General features: G+C 38.1%; 1 protein-coding gene across 4 annotated transcripts in view; it reads left to right on the top strand.

The window, feature by feature from the left end:
• Positions 1-14,841, top strand: part of LOC139756097 (uncharacterized) — a 227,362-nt gene that overhangs the window by 196,988 nt on the left and 15,533 nt on the right. For 3 of the 4 annotated variants that reach the window (XM_071675154.1, XM_071675156.1, XM_071675157.1), the window contains 4 exons: positions 478-576; positions 961-1,140; positions 1,788-1,916; positions 12,662-12,757. In XM_071675154.1, the coding sequence (XP_071531255.1) occupies positions 478-576; positions 961-1,140; positions 1,788-1,916; positions 12,662-12,757 (504 nt within the window). The remainder of the gene's footprint in view (positions 1-477; positions 577-960; positions 1,141-1,787; positions 1,917-12,661; positions 12,758-14,841) is intronic. The other variant, XM_071675155.1, reaches the window with a different exon arrangement.

The following is a 14,841-nucleotide window of genomic DNA, read 5'->3' as shown; positions in this document are numbered from 1 at the left end:
TGAGCAACATTTCAATTAGTTTGTCAAGTGTGTTTGCACACATATGTAGCACATATGGAGAAATTTCATTAAGGCTGTACATGATCAAAAGTCCAATCATAAATCTTTGTGACACATGAATGATAATGCCCACAAACTATATTCATATTGTTATCATTATTTTGTGATGTGTAGAATGATCAGGAAATCTCAGGGATTGCAAGAAATACCAGTATTAATTTGTTTTATGTCTTTTAAATAGACTGCAGTCAATAAGAAAGCTTATTATTGGTTTAGTAAATTAGTGATGACTAAATTTATTTCATTAAGGTTTTTGTAGCTCGTGGATACACAGCTGGAATGTTACATTAATGACATATATGGGTATAAAAGGTCCAGATATTTTGATACAAAATCAGTAGGTGTAAGACAGAGTGGCAAAGAATTATATGTGCTGCATGTAATGAGCTTTTGAGTAAGACTGAGTTCTTTCCTCAGACTGGAACAGGGGCTTTGTTCTTTGCTGCCCAGAGTGGATTCCTGGACATTGTGATGCTGCTGCTGGACCAAGGCTGCAAGATCAACCAAGCCTCTAAGGTAGTACAACATCACCCTTGTTTGCTGTATTTTTCACCTCAAAAACATGATACTTGCCTGGAGTTAGTTTTAATGTTATTTGTAAGTTATCTTAACATTTGGTGTTGCTGAAATTATTCTTTGTATTGATACTCAAGTAGATAGAACATTACAGGTAATATGTTGAATATCTACACTTAAAAAAGGTGAATAGAGTTCATGTACAATATATCCTTGTTTTTCTTGTTACTTGTCTCTGTCTCATATGGAATTTTGTATCTAAATTTTTCTGTTGTATTTACTTGATTTATTGTAATACTGAAAAAAATATATGTCAAAAGAGAGGAAGTTCAGGTTAGTGACCACATACTGTGTAGTAAGTTAGTGTGTGTTGCTTGTGGTCAGGATGGAGGGACAGCACTGATAGTGGCAGCCCAGTGTGGCCACATGGATGTGGTGATGGAGCTGCTACAGCGAGGGGCTGACCCACATAGTGCCATGAAAGATAGAGCCACGGCGGTCTTTGTGGCGGCTCAGAATGGCCACACCAGTGTGGTGCGCACCCTCCTGGCTGCTGGTGCTAAGGTTAGTCACATTCATACCTATACACTAGAAGATGATAGAAAATTAAAACATCCTCTAATTGCTACTGAACTGTTCTCTTTATAAACTTTAAACGTAAACATGTATTATCTAGAGAAGAATCAGATAATTATAGAGAATTCTGTATTGATAGGAGGGAAGAATATTGTGCGGGTATGAGCACAATCTTTACTTAAGTGTGCAATTGACTCTTGTAGGGTGATTGAATCATAATGCACACCTGGGATGTTTTTACAGGGTATGAGCACCATCTTTACTTAAGTGTGCAATTGACTCTTGTAGGGTGATTGAATCATAATGCACACCTGGGATGTTTTTACAGATGTAGAAATCATTACTTTATTTTTATTAGTTTATTAGCATAGACTTTCCATCCACATGAGATTGATCAGGGGCATACAGCCATGCATCTTTTTTGGGAACTAAGTGTGGATGTGGCAAACTGGGGTCCCCAAACCCATGGGTTATGCATTGCTATAAATACATGCATACATATGTTAAGAAGAATTTACTTGCACACATTGAAATAAGACATATGAAGAAAAACAGTTTTCTAGGTGTCCTACAATGCCTGAGAGAGATTACAGAGTATCTTTGGAATGGGAGCTATAACTCCATGTATCCGGCAGGCTAATGTGCGGCGTGTGGATGGTGCCAGTCCCCTCTGGATCGCCTCACAAATGGGCCACCAGGGGGTGGTACGTCTCCTGCTGAACCATGGTGTCAACCCTGATGTAACCAGACATGTGAGTCAACAGGTCTGCAATGGTTTATTACTCTGGTGTAGTGTCGCAAATGTCTGCTGTAAAATTTTTTGTCTTGTTTAAAAGAATGTCCATAATACATATATATATAGCTGTTATTGGACTCTGCTTGTTTGAGATTACACCACAAGTGAAAAGTCACCTTTGGCAAGGTTGTATCATCATTAGTTGATGAAAGAGAGTACAATCTCATCAAAGAACTCAACACTTCAAAGGAAATCATCTTGTCCTTGCTGCTGAATGTAGTGCAACCTTTAAAGTTGCAGTAGTCCCTGGATAAGGGGATTCTGGCGATACAGACCCAGGACCCTTACATACAGCCCTTGCATCCTCCTGCTTGTTTAGACCCCAGTCAATCAAAACATCTTTCATTCCATCCTTCCATCTCCAGTTCAGTTTACCTTCTCTCCCTGTCCCCTCCATTTCTAATGCATAGACCTTCTTAGCCAGCCTGTTCTCACTCATCCTCTCCATGTGTCCATGCCATTTCAGCATAACTTTTCAGCATTCAGACATACTCTTCTCACCACTGCACCTCTCTCTTACCCCATATCCTTTGTCACAACTGGTAAACTACCAGACGATCTAAGCCATGCTTCCATCCCTAATTAGTAGTGTCTGTGAAGTAAGTACTGCCAGAAAACACTCTCTTCTCAATTGAAATTGTTATTTGATTATTTTTTTTTATGTTGGAAGCTCTAGTCATGGACAAAAGTCCACATCAAGGTTGGGCCTTAATTGAAATATAAAGGGGTTAATGAAAGGGAAAAAGAAGAGATGAGCAAAAGTATTTACAAATTTTGGAGGAAATGAAGAGCCTGTTTTTTAAGAAGTGAGAGGTTATAGTTATTGGGAAAGACATGAGAGGTTATAGAGTTCCAAAGCTTCAAGGTGTAGGAAAAGAAACTTATCAAAACAGCCCACCCTTGAGTTGCTATTGGCCACACAGTAGTTACATGACACAAGTTTGCTGAGTATTATGTGGTCTAGCTGGTGGTGGGGGCACACAAGGAGCCAGCTCTCAGGAGCAAACACCAAAGTAATACCCATAGAAGAGGGAAAGCAAAGAGACATTGTGGCATAGGACAAGTGAGCCAAACTTTGAAGTTAACCTAGGAGAGTTGATAAGTCACACTGCTTTCAACTCATCTCTGTGATGTAAGGATGCAGAGGTAGAGCCACCCCAGATGTGAAAGCAGTACTCCATACAAGGACATATCAAACCTTTGCATAAATGGATTAATTGTTTAGAATCTAAGAAAAGAAATTTCAGCATCTAAACAGGATTTCCTGCATCTTAGAGGTGAACAGAGCTATTTCCATAATGTGAGGTTTCCAAGGTAGTGTGGATGTTACAGTAATACCAAGTATGTTCTTTGAGTCAAGAGGTGGAATTGTAGATCTATTAAAGGAGAGAATAAGTGAGGAAAGGTTGACAAAGAGGATATGTGTGTCAGAGGTGGAGAGAACAGAAAGAAAAGTTGTGGATGATTATAATTTTCAATAGAGAGATGGGCAAAAACTGGGTCTTGGAGGTATTACATTTGACCAGTTTTCGTCTTCCGTACCCTACTAAGACATCCTGTCCAATTCAGAATTTATTAAGGAATTTGTGTCGAGTCAAGATGCAGATCAAGTGAGAGAAGGAGAGGATTTGAAGGACATGGAGGAATGCAGTTTTGAATCATCAGCATATGAATGCATTTGGTTAATGTAGAGGAAAGGAAATCATTGATGAAAAGTTGGAAAAGTGTAGGAGACAGGTCAGAACCTTTGGGGATACCTCTGTTGGTGGGGAAAGGGGGAGAGGCTGATTCATCAACAACCATGGAGATAGACTTGCCAGAGAAAAAACTAGTTATCAGGGAGAAAGGTGTGGGAGGCAAGCCAGAAGAAGGAAGCTTAGAGATGAGACCTCGATGCTACACTCTGTCAAAAGCTTTGGATACATCAGGGGCAGCTGCACGAGATTCCCCAAAATCTTTTAGGGATGATGACCAGACATTAGTGAGATAGGAATGAATCTCAACAGGATATGGGAGCTGAGGAGGGATTCAGAAATGATAGATGTCAAATCAACAGAACAATAGTTAAATGGGTTAGAATGGTCACCCTTCTTAGGGATGGGATTAACTAACACATGCTTCTAAAAAGAAAAAGTTCAGGTTTTTAAACATAAATGGTACAGACAAGCAAGCACACTCTTTCATTACACAGGGACAGATGTCATCAGGTCTATAAGTCTTGCATGTGTTCAGAGAGAGAAGTACTTTTCAGAAAGTTTGGAAAGAGATTATGGGGAAGGGGATAGGATTAGTAAGAGGAGCATCAGGAGAAAGAATGTTAGAGGCATCCAAAATAGAGTTAGAAGAGAAATGAGAACCAAAGAGAATTGATTTGTCAGTGGTAGAGACAGCTATAGTAACGTTAGAATAGAATAGTGAAGGAAAGATAAAGTGATGGAAGTTTTTAGTGATGCCCTTAGGTAAAGACTGCATATTGTTCCTAAGCACTTTGTTTCCAAAGCTCCCTTTTTTTTATCTAAGGCGCATATCTTGCCCCCACACAACACTGTTGGCACTATTATGCCATCATACACACCTACCTTTGCCCACACAGACAGCAAACTCTTGCAATGTACACTCCCAGCAGCTGCCCCTTTCAGCTCAATTACATCCAAAAGTCTCTTTTTCACATGCCTATCAGTTATCCTGTTATGCCTGCCTACTGTGAACTCCATTCACCCACATATTCCCAATCAATAGTCCTTTTTCAGCACACTGTTTCAAGCTGTTCACCATTTCCATTCATAGTGGGTACCCCATACCCTTCAGCTATACCTTCAACTAACTCATCACACACTCTTGCATTCAGGTCACCCATTGCTGTTAAATGATCCCTCGCATCAAAATTGCTGCACACTCCCTCAGGACCTCCCCAGATACTCTCCCCTCTTTCTCATTGCTCTCACTACCAGGTACATAAGCACTATGAGAGCTGTAGTGGACTATAGGGTGAGTGAGGGGAAGGAGTGCTTTGGGTAGTAGTGGAAAGAGAGCTCTCTCTTTTTGTAAGGGCAGAGAGGGATATGTCTGACAGTACATTAGTCCCAAGGGTGTTGTATGGGTGCAAGCTGTGGGCCACAAATACAAAACAGGGTGGATTATAATTGCGTATGTATAGAGTATGAGGTAGAGTGCTACACTTAAGGGGCCCTTTCTCCTGAGCTTTTTGTGCCATCAAGAAGCCTTTTAAACCTTTAATGCATCATTCACTGTCTCATTGGTTTGTTTATTCAACCATCCACCCCAAACACTAAACCAGATCTTCTTAATATCCTTTCTAACTGACTTCTTGTCCACCTTTTATTCATGGTTTCTGGTTACTCTAGTGCAGCAGCTTTTAAAAAATTGCTCTCTCAGTATCATCTAGTTGATTTAGCAATCTCAAGGCTTTTGTCAGCCACCCCCCCTTCTCTCTCTCTCTCTCTCTCTCTCTCTCTCTCTCTCTCTCTCTCTCTCTCTCTCTCTCTCTCTCTCTCTCTCTCTCTCTCATGGTGGATAACTTAATAGTTCAGTTCTCTTAGTTCAGGTACCATCTCAGCTGGTTTTCTCTGTACCTTCTCAATCAAATCTTTGTACCTCATTTGGTGTGATGACCAGACTCCTGAGGCATAATCCAGTTTTAGTCTTATGTTTGTAGTGAATAATATACCAAACATGTCCATATCCATATACTTAAATGTGATTTTTATATTTGCTAGCAAACAGTTTGCCTCTTTCACAAATCCCCTGATGTGTAGTTCTGGAGCAAGATTTGGCACAGTGTTCACCCGAAGGTCTCTTTCACAAGCACTTACCTGTGATTTATTTCCCTTTAAGTAATAATCACACTGAGGCCTTCCTATACTTTGTCTCATCCTCATTGCTTTGCACTTACCTTGAATGAATTACATTTATCCATTTGGAGTTTGTGTGTTTCCCCCAGTAAGCTGATACAGCCATCATTTTTTTAATTTCTTTTATGACTTTGGCATTATTGTTTAGATATGATTCTAGTCCATTTGGCAAGTCATTTACATACCCTAAGAATAGAAGTGGGCCCAAGGCCAAGCTCTGTGGTACTCCTCTTGCAGCCCCAGCCCGCTTCAAGAATACTCTTCTTGCATGTATTCTTTGCTCTCTCTCTCTCTCTCTCTCTCTCTCTCTCTCTCTCTCTCTCTCTCTCTCTCTCTCTCTCTCTCTCTCTCTCTCTCTCCCCCAATAAAGTAAACATCTATCTAGTGAAGGTGTCCACCCTTATTCCTTCCAGTGGACTTACCCCCTATCAAGGCTTTCTGGCAATCCAAGAATACATAGTCAACCCAGCCCTCTCTTTGATCTGAGATAGTCTTCACCTTGCATTAAAGTCTAGAAGATGGGTTATGCATGAGATCCTTTCAATGCAACCATGTTGAATCCCAGTTAGAAAGTTTTTCTGTTGGGAATACTCATTCATTTGCTTTCTTATTAATTTTTCCAATGTTTTATAAACCATGCTTGTTAGTGTGACTAGCCTGTTGTTCACCACAGTTACCCATTCACCTCTCTTATATATAGGCACTACTTTTACTCTCTTCCACATCTTTGAAACTACCCTTTCATCTAGTCACTTCATGAATGATATTTCCAGTGGTCTAGCAAGTGCCTCAACACATACTTTTAGCATGTCTGGGGAAATGTAATCAGGGCCATGGGCCTTATGTTGGTCAAGTTGTTTTAATAGCCTGGTTATGATATTTTTCTTGATAACTATAGACGTCAAAACTTCATCTTGGTAATGCTGGTGCACTATGACATTTATCATGCCACTCCTGACATGTATCATCATCATCAAGAATTCTTCCCTCTGAGTCCCTCAGCCTTATTAGCAGCACTCTAATGTATAGTTTATAACCTGATGAACTTATAGAAAATTTTAAGGATTTTTTCCCATATTGCTTTTTTCAAGATCTCACTACTTCCACTTCATGTCTTTGCAGTCCTTTATTCATTCCTTGTCATCCCATATTTTCAAGTGCTGACTTTCATATCTCCTCCTTCGTACATCCTTGAGCTCTTTTGCTCTACGACATTTTCTATTGAACCATAATTATCTACATTTTGTTCCTCCTTCTCTGTTGGCCACCAGGGGTACCCTTGTTCTGATTCCTTTTGTATATTTCACAAAAGCCTCTATAGCAGTGATCTGCATCCTTATCATAGAACTTGATCATTTGCACATAGGTGCCACAGTTTTACTTCCTCTTTGGGTACTTTAACCCCACTGATCCCCCTGTTGCATTTTTCATCACCACATATTCAAAAACAAACATTATGTGGTCATTCTTTCCACTAGGAGCATTATACTTCATGTATTCTGTTTCCATGCTACAGTGTGTAAAGACAAATGACATATCAAGTAGAGATGGCATATCATCCCCCTAGTTTGCATATATCCTGGAACATGTTGATGCAGGAAGTTCTGTATACTTTCAAGGAATTAGTGTCTTCATGCCTCAGCATCTCTATGGGAACCTGAATTTTACCAATCTATTTCCCTTTAATTGAAATCTCCAATTATTGGCATTTTACCATCCCTAAGTAGGGAGTGTCTTACTGCTTCCTTCACCACCCTTATTGTTCCTTGATTATTCACAATGTACACCTCTTCTGGATCAGTGCATTTCTTTGGAGGATTGTAAACTAACTGTATTATCATATACATCCTACCCACTTTAACTTTACCCATTATGTATTGCCTGAAGGCACCATCTACTGATGTTTCCTGGAATTTAATAGAATTCTATATCAGTAGGGCTTTTCCCCAACACCTCCTTTATTTCCTCACTCTCACCTTGTTAGTATACCCTTAAGGACAGATGAAGTTAGACTTACATTCATTTGTGAGTTTCATCTCCAGTGCTTCCATCATGACACAGTTACAATCTTGTAGACAGTCCTTGAAATCTGATTCCATTTTATTTGCCACCAGGATGTCTGCATTGTAAATAGGATCTTCAGCCTAAGTCGCATCCTACTAGTTAGTTTCAGCCTCATTGGGATAGAAGTGGGAGCTAGCCTGACTAGATACCTATTGTTTTTTGCCTTTTCCCAGTTCTCTTTAGGTAACCTTCCTCTTTGAGGATATTAAAGAATTTGAGAATTCTTGGAAGATATGTATATAAATGTAAGGAGTGTAATTGGTGAGAACTCTAGAATCGTAGTGAATTACATCATTGAATACACAAAAGACAAGAATATGCTCCTTACTGATATGTCAGTAACTTGACTTAATGAAAAAGGGAAAAATGAGGCAAGCTCAGAACAATTTAAAACATTCTGAGTAGGTAGAACCAAATTCAGATAAGGGGTTTAGTAATATATGTCCCTTAAGGGGAAGAAGGAAAACAGGCAGTGAAGATGAATCCCAGTAATTGTGAAGTAAGCATCCCTGCCTTAGACATAGGAAACTTAGTCTGATATAGACAACCAAAAACAAATCTACAGAACTAAACAGCTTTAGAATTAATTTTAAAAAGTTGAAGAAATTTAGAAGGTATTAGAGAAACCTTTTCCAATTATAATAGGGGTTAGGAACTTTAACTTCCTCTATATTGAATGACAGGATAGAGGAGTAGATTATAAATGTAGATACAATTTCAGAAAAAGTTAAATGGATCAGCAAATGAAAGAGAATAGCTCCAAAACTTGTTAACTTGTTAACTTATGTGAATCATTCAGCCTTCCAAAGGTAAAACACAGACAGGCAAGAGGGAGCAGTACAATCGACCTTACTTTTACAAATATAGAAGTAAATGATACAAGTCTTTTAGAACATTATATCATGGAAATCATTACAGAATGTAAGTTTGACCTGAATGAATGTGAGCATGATACAGCTACAGAGAACAACAATGGGTTAAGTAATGAAATTTTCACCATGACATATCAAAATCATTGAATGGATTGTAAGCACAAATTGGACTGAAAATTTTAGACACCATACATAGTATCCTAGAAACAAACACAAAAATGCTATGAGATACTATGCTAAATAATCATTGAGCTGATACTGAAGGAAAAGAAAAAAGTACAAAATAGAAAATACCTAGATGAATAGAAGAAGGGTATGGAAAGAGAAAACTATGGCAATGAAAGAAGCAAAAATTTAATAATTGGATGAGAAAATAAAGAATGCAGTTGTAGAAAATATGAAATCCCATAGAACAAGATGAATAAGGAAAAAGTTGTACTACAGACTATGGAAAGAAATCATATAAAAAAGAAAAAAAAACAAGGATTGAACACTTTAAAATAAGAGATAAATACAGAAATTACCCTAAGGAAATATGCATGATGTTGATTGAACAGTGTAGAATGGTATTCAGCTCAAATAAAGGAAAAATTGAATGATGAACTATTAATTCAGTACAGTGAAAATGAACTCATCGTATCTTTTGAAATTTTGAAAGATGATATACCAGAGCAATTGATCAGCTCAGAGAAAATTCAGCTCTTAGACTAGATGGAATCCCAGTTATATTCCTCAAAATGACAAAAATAGTAGTAGCAAAGTTAGTGCCATTAATAAGTCAAAGTCTAGATGAAAGGAAAATTGTGGACATTCACAAATATGACTTATATGATACCAATACACAAAGGAGGATCTGAGCCTAAGCCCAGACAGTATTAACCAATTAGCTTGACTTTGCATATAACAAAAATCTGAAAGATTGATAAAAGGGCTTTTCTTTTCTACTGTGACTAACATGACATAAGCAAAACATTTCCCAATTATGGCCACTCTTTGTGGACAAAACAGTAGAAAAAACTAATCAGGACTCTGCAGGTGTTTGTAAACCTGTGTGAAGGAAATAAAGGATATATGAAGAGGGCATGAAAAGAAGAAAGACAATTCCACAGCTTAAATGTTTGAGGGAAGAAAGAGGCATCATAACACCCAATCCTTGAAAGGCCGGTCTTTACTCAGAAACTATGGGAAGCATTAGTCAAACACATGCCACAGGTATAAATCTTGGGGGTGGGGACACCTGCAGACAGATTACAAGGACATTGGTCAAAATAAAACCTTTAGAATATATATACAGAGAGAGAGAGAGCAACAAAATCATGGCATATGGAAAGGAAAGGTATATGAGAGGTGATCCTAGAAGAATTAATGAAATGGTATGCTTCTGATTCCACTCTAGTTAATAGAGAGGTGGAAAATGAGCATCCCAGATGTGTGAACAGTATTTCATACCTCAGCAGATAGACACCCCTATATGGTTCCCCATTCTAGAATGCTTCACAGATCTGAATTGAGAGAGGAAGTTTGAAAAGTATGAGAAAGAGAACAAGTGTTAAATGAAGGAGGTTAGAGAAATTGAGTTGGAGTATGTAAAGTGGATTCATCAGCATGAGTAAATAAAGTTAGAAGTACAAGGTAGATCATTAATTAAGAGAAGAAAGAGAGTATGAGATAGGACAAAACCTTGAGGAGCACCATTTTTGATGGGATAGGGAATAGAGGTCACTCCATTGACAACTAATATAATAGAACAGCCAGAGAAAACTGCATTAGATAAAAGAGAGAAACAGTGAAGTCAAAGGATGAATGTTTATAAAGCAAAGACTTAAACCCCACCCTGCCAAATGTTTTGGAGGGCAGTGACAAAAGTTTCACCAAAATCCCTGACAGAGGAGACCAGAGAAGAGTCATATAGGAGAGGAAATCCCCAGTAGGCCTGGCACTGAAAAATACATAAGTGGTGATTTGCAAGAAGGGAATGGGATCCCATTTGTTTGAGAAAATGAGATTTTTGGATAGTTTTAAAGACTTTGGAGATAGAAGTGAGTGCAGTGGGATGACAGTTGGAGGGGCTAGAGCTTGTCTCCTTTCTTAGGACGGGTATCTTCCAAGCAAAAGAAAAAGTCTGGGTTTTTAGACAGAGGGAAAATAGGAGTGCAAGTATTGGTAATATCTCAGAGGCTCACTCAGAACTTGAGAAGTTATGCCATCTTATCCACCTTAGAAGACTCTTTGTAAGGAGATTATTGGAGATTGAATAGGTTCAGTTGGGGGAGATGTGGTGGAGGACTGTATGGTGAATCATCCAATGTTAGAGAAAGAAGGGACCAAAATAGTGGCTTTATCAGTTGGAGAGTTAGCATTGGATCAGAAGAGAGGAGGAAAGGTTTAGTTACAGGAGTTATTGATGTTTTTGGTTAAGAACCAAAAGTCAGTAAAAGTCAAGCCATCACACTTTCTTTTTATAAAAGTTTGATTGACTTTGCGAAGATCAGCTTTGCAACGATTCCAGGCAAAAATGAATGCAGAATAGGTTTCATGGGAAGGAAAGAGTTTCATGGTCAGCTACACACTGACCCTGATGCCACAAGTATTCAGAGCAGCAGCAACTAAACTATAATCTAGGGAAAAAGATTTATAAAAAGCTGGCATACAGGATTCAGTCCCAGCCAAGATAACCTCTGCTATTTGTACAACACTACACAAGGCATCTCAGTTAAGAGAAATACTACCCATCCCTTGGAAAATCCATAAAGAAGCTGTGCATGGATACCTTTGTGCTCTGCCATAGAGCCAAATTTGCCAGTTTGAGGGAGGATGGAGGATGGATGTACCCAATTACAATTAACAGAATTAAGATTGTTTTCAGAGAAAACTGTGTACTAAACCATGTAATTACGAAAAGCTACTAAATGAAGGCCAACATGTATTTGTGCCAGGAGAAAGTACACAGACCCAATCATTAGCTCATTTTAGAGACATGTACAAAAGTATAATCAAAGAAAAAAGAATGGACATCGTTGATGAGGGTGGCACAGCGAAAGACTGTAACCATTATGAAGAAAATTTGGGTCAAGATTATTGTCAAGAGAAGATTTTGGGGCAGCAAGTAGGATCTGACCTTTGTTGGAGGCCTGTGCAGCTGTTTTACTCATTGAGTTGAAATCTGGTCCAGTATGGATGATACTTGTTTCTGAAATAAATCTACCCCAGCTGCTCTGCATGTGGGTGTCACTGAGAAGGAAATCTGGATGAGTTATATGTAATGTTATACCAGGCTCTAGTGACATATATGAAATTAGGATTGTGCCCACTTGTAGAGCTCTATAGCACATCTGACTGTCTTTCAGATACTAGAGGCTCTGATGGAAGGCAAGGAAAGTAGAACTGTGATGTGGGAGGTTTTGTTGATTGTAGTACTGTAGAGCATAGTCTGTCAAGGAGGGTTGCCTTTCACTGTTGGGAGTCATCTAAATGGAAGTTCAAGGTCTTCCTGCTTCTGTTATATCTGATGCAGTTAAACAAGTGTTTGTAGGTTTTTTCATGTATCAGGTATTTTGTAGTGCAGTTTATTGCATACTGAATATAGTTAGATACTCAGAAAAGAATTGCACTTGTAAAGTTTTCAGTGTGTAATAAATGGGTGTAATATATTAGCATTCTCAAAAGTTTGAGGCATAATTATGAGACATTTATTGTGGTATGATATGTCGGTAATCTAATCTGATAAAAGTATCACTGGGTTAAATTATATCTGGCAGTTGAAATTTCCTTTAGCTTGTTTATTAATATTTTCAGTAACTTACTTCATTCTTTCATGACTGCTTTAGTGTTCATGCTTCCACCTTGCAACTTCAACACTGTGTTCACTACTTTACAGTGTGTGAGATTTATATGATATTTTGCAGGATGGAGCGACACCACTATTCAAAGCTGCCCACAAGGGTCATTTGGAGGTGGTACTTGAGTTGCTGCCCTTCAAGCCTTGCCTTGGACTTCTTAAGGTAACTTGATTTTGCCAGCATTTATGATTATCCAGACATTTCTTTACATATTTTCTCTTCAGCCCTGTCTTTTGTTTTTCATACTTATATTTTACTTTCCACCTAGATTGCTAAGTTGGATCAGTTCCCAAGCATATGAAATTGTCCATTTCTTTATCATTACTGATTTGTCCAAATATGCTTATCAATTATTACAAATCAGTAATCAGATGTTCCTATTTATACATATCCATTAATGTTACCTCCATTCTCACTTCCCTCAGGTGCATCTCCTTTAAGATTATTGATACACAACCTCATCCTGTATCCATTATAGAATTGAAGCATGAGCTTCAGCACTTATAAAAGTAGGTCTCTACTTTTTTAATGTTGCACACTACATTGGTTAACATAGCATCGTTTCCATTCACACTTCCTTTACATAGAAAATTTCCCCATTTCATCTAAACCCAAATCATTGTTCTGGTTTCCTCATCTGAAATATCCTTAGTCTAATCAGTTCTTTCTTGGCATATGTCCCTCTCTTTTGTGATGTGCCTGTCCTCCTATATTTAGTTATATTATTGTATATTTTTTTTTTTTTACCAAAGTATAATGTACATTCTAAATGATTTCATCATATATCTTAAACCTTCATTCCTTACTCTGTTCTTCAAATTTAAACTACGTCACACAAGAGATCCAACTCCTGTTCTTATTTTTTAACCCATCCTGACCATTGTAAACCTAGGTTTCATATCCATACATCAGAGTTGGGGTGAATACTCCTTCGAGCAAGCTTCTTGTACTCTCTAAACTTTTCTTGGTCCATTCACAAGAGCTTTTAGTACAAGTACAATATTTCTTCCATGTATAACTCTGCTCTCAACTTCTTCTCTCCCATTAATCTCCTCACTGAATTTTACTTCCAAAAATCTAGAATCCCACAGCTTCATGTTTTACCATGCAAACTAATATTACACTCTGATCTTCGATCCCTTTTATGAACTAAAAATCATTATACTTTTACTCATATTCATTTCAGCATCATCACCATATACATATATATGTATTTTTTTTCATACATATTTGCCATTTCCCACATTAGTGAGGTAGGGTCATGAACAGAGGATAGAGCCCAAGAGGGAAAATCCTCACTTGGCCCCCTTCTCTGTTCCTTCTTTTGGAAAAGAAAAAACTAGAGGGGAGGATTTCCAGGCCCCCGCTCCCACCCCTTTTAGTTGCCCTCTATGACACACAGGAAATACATGGGAAGTTTTCGTTCTTCCCTATCCCCATTCTTTCCTATATCTCGGATTTACCTAACAGCAAAACATACTGCTACTACTGCATATTTATTTTGTTTCATCATAACTGAGAAGTATACTATTATCACAACACCTTTTACAAATTTTAGTCTTTGTTCCTAACGACATGTTGTACTTGTCGAACATGCTCTTACTCATTACACGTACTTTTCTTCTACATTAGTTACTTTGCTTGAGGATACTTTGTTATTCTCCATAAAATTTTCATTATATTTCTTCCTGAGGTCCTGTCGTGTTTTCCATTCTCAATACTATTTTTTTTTTTTTATCAAAATTAAGAAGCTCAAAGGTTCTCCCCCTCCTTTTCTTCATTATGTTAGAACTTTTCTTGTTCTTTTCACTCATTTCTTTTGGACCAGTTATGTAATTATGTAACTGTTTTGGCCTGATATAATCCTCATGAATATTTAGGTGCTTATCCTGGTCTGCTTTGGCCTGCTGATGAGGAAAGCCTATCACATGAATGAATTCATGGATGATCATTACCTGCTTGCAGAAACAGAGCTCATGTAAGTTGGCATGTTGAGTACCTCTTGTCATTCTGGAACCTAGTAACAGCATCACACTCCCTCCCCTTATTTGTCACCTTCACATGGTATGCGCTTGGTTTGGTTATGTTGTTGATATCTACACAAGTTACATCATTAAAAATTTTCATTACATGGTACAGTTCAGAAAGATACTGGACTGGGAATCCCTCTGCAAAGTCTCAGGGATAGATTTTTAGGACACCGTCTTGATATCCTATTAATAGGTCCATCCTGGAGGTTTTAGACC

This window comes from Panulirus ornatus, chromosome 20 (assembly GCF_036320965.1).
Source record: "Panulirus ornatus isolate Po-2019 chromosome 20, ASM3632096v1, whole genome shotgun sequence".
Classification (NCBI taxonomy): Eukaryota; Metazoa; Arthropoda; class Malacostraca; order Decapoda; family Palinuridae; genus Panulirus; species Panulirus ornatus.
The sequence above is the reverse complement of the archived record's forward strand: the minus strand, read 5'-3'. Positions and strand labels throughout refer to the sequence as shown.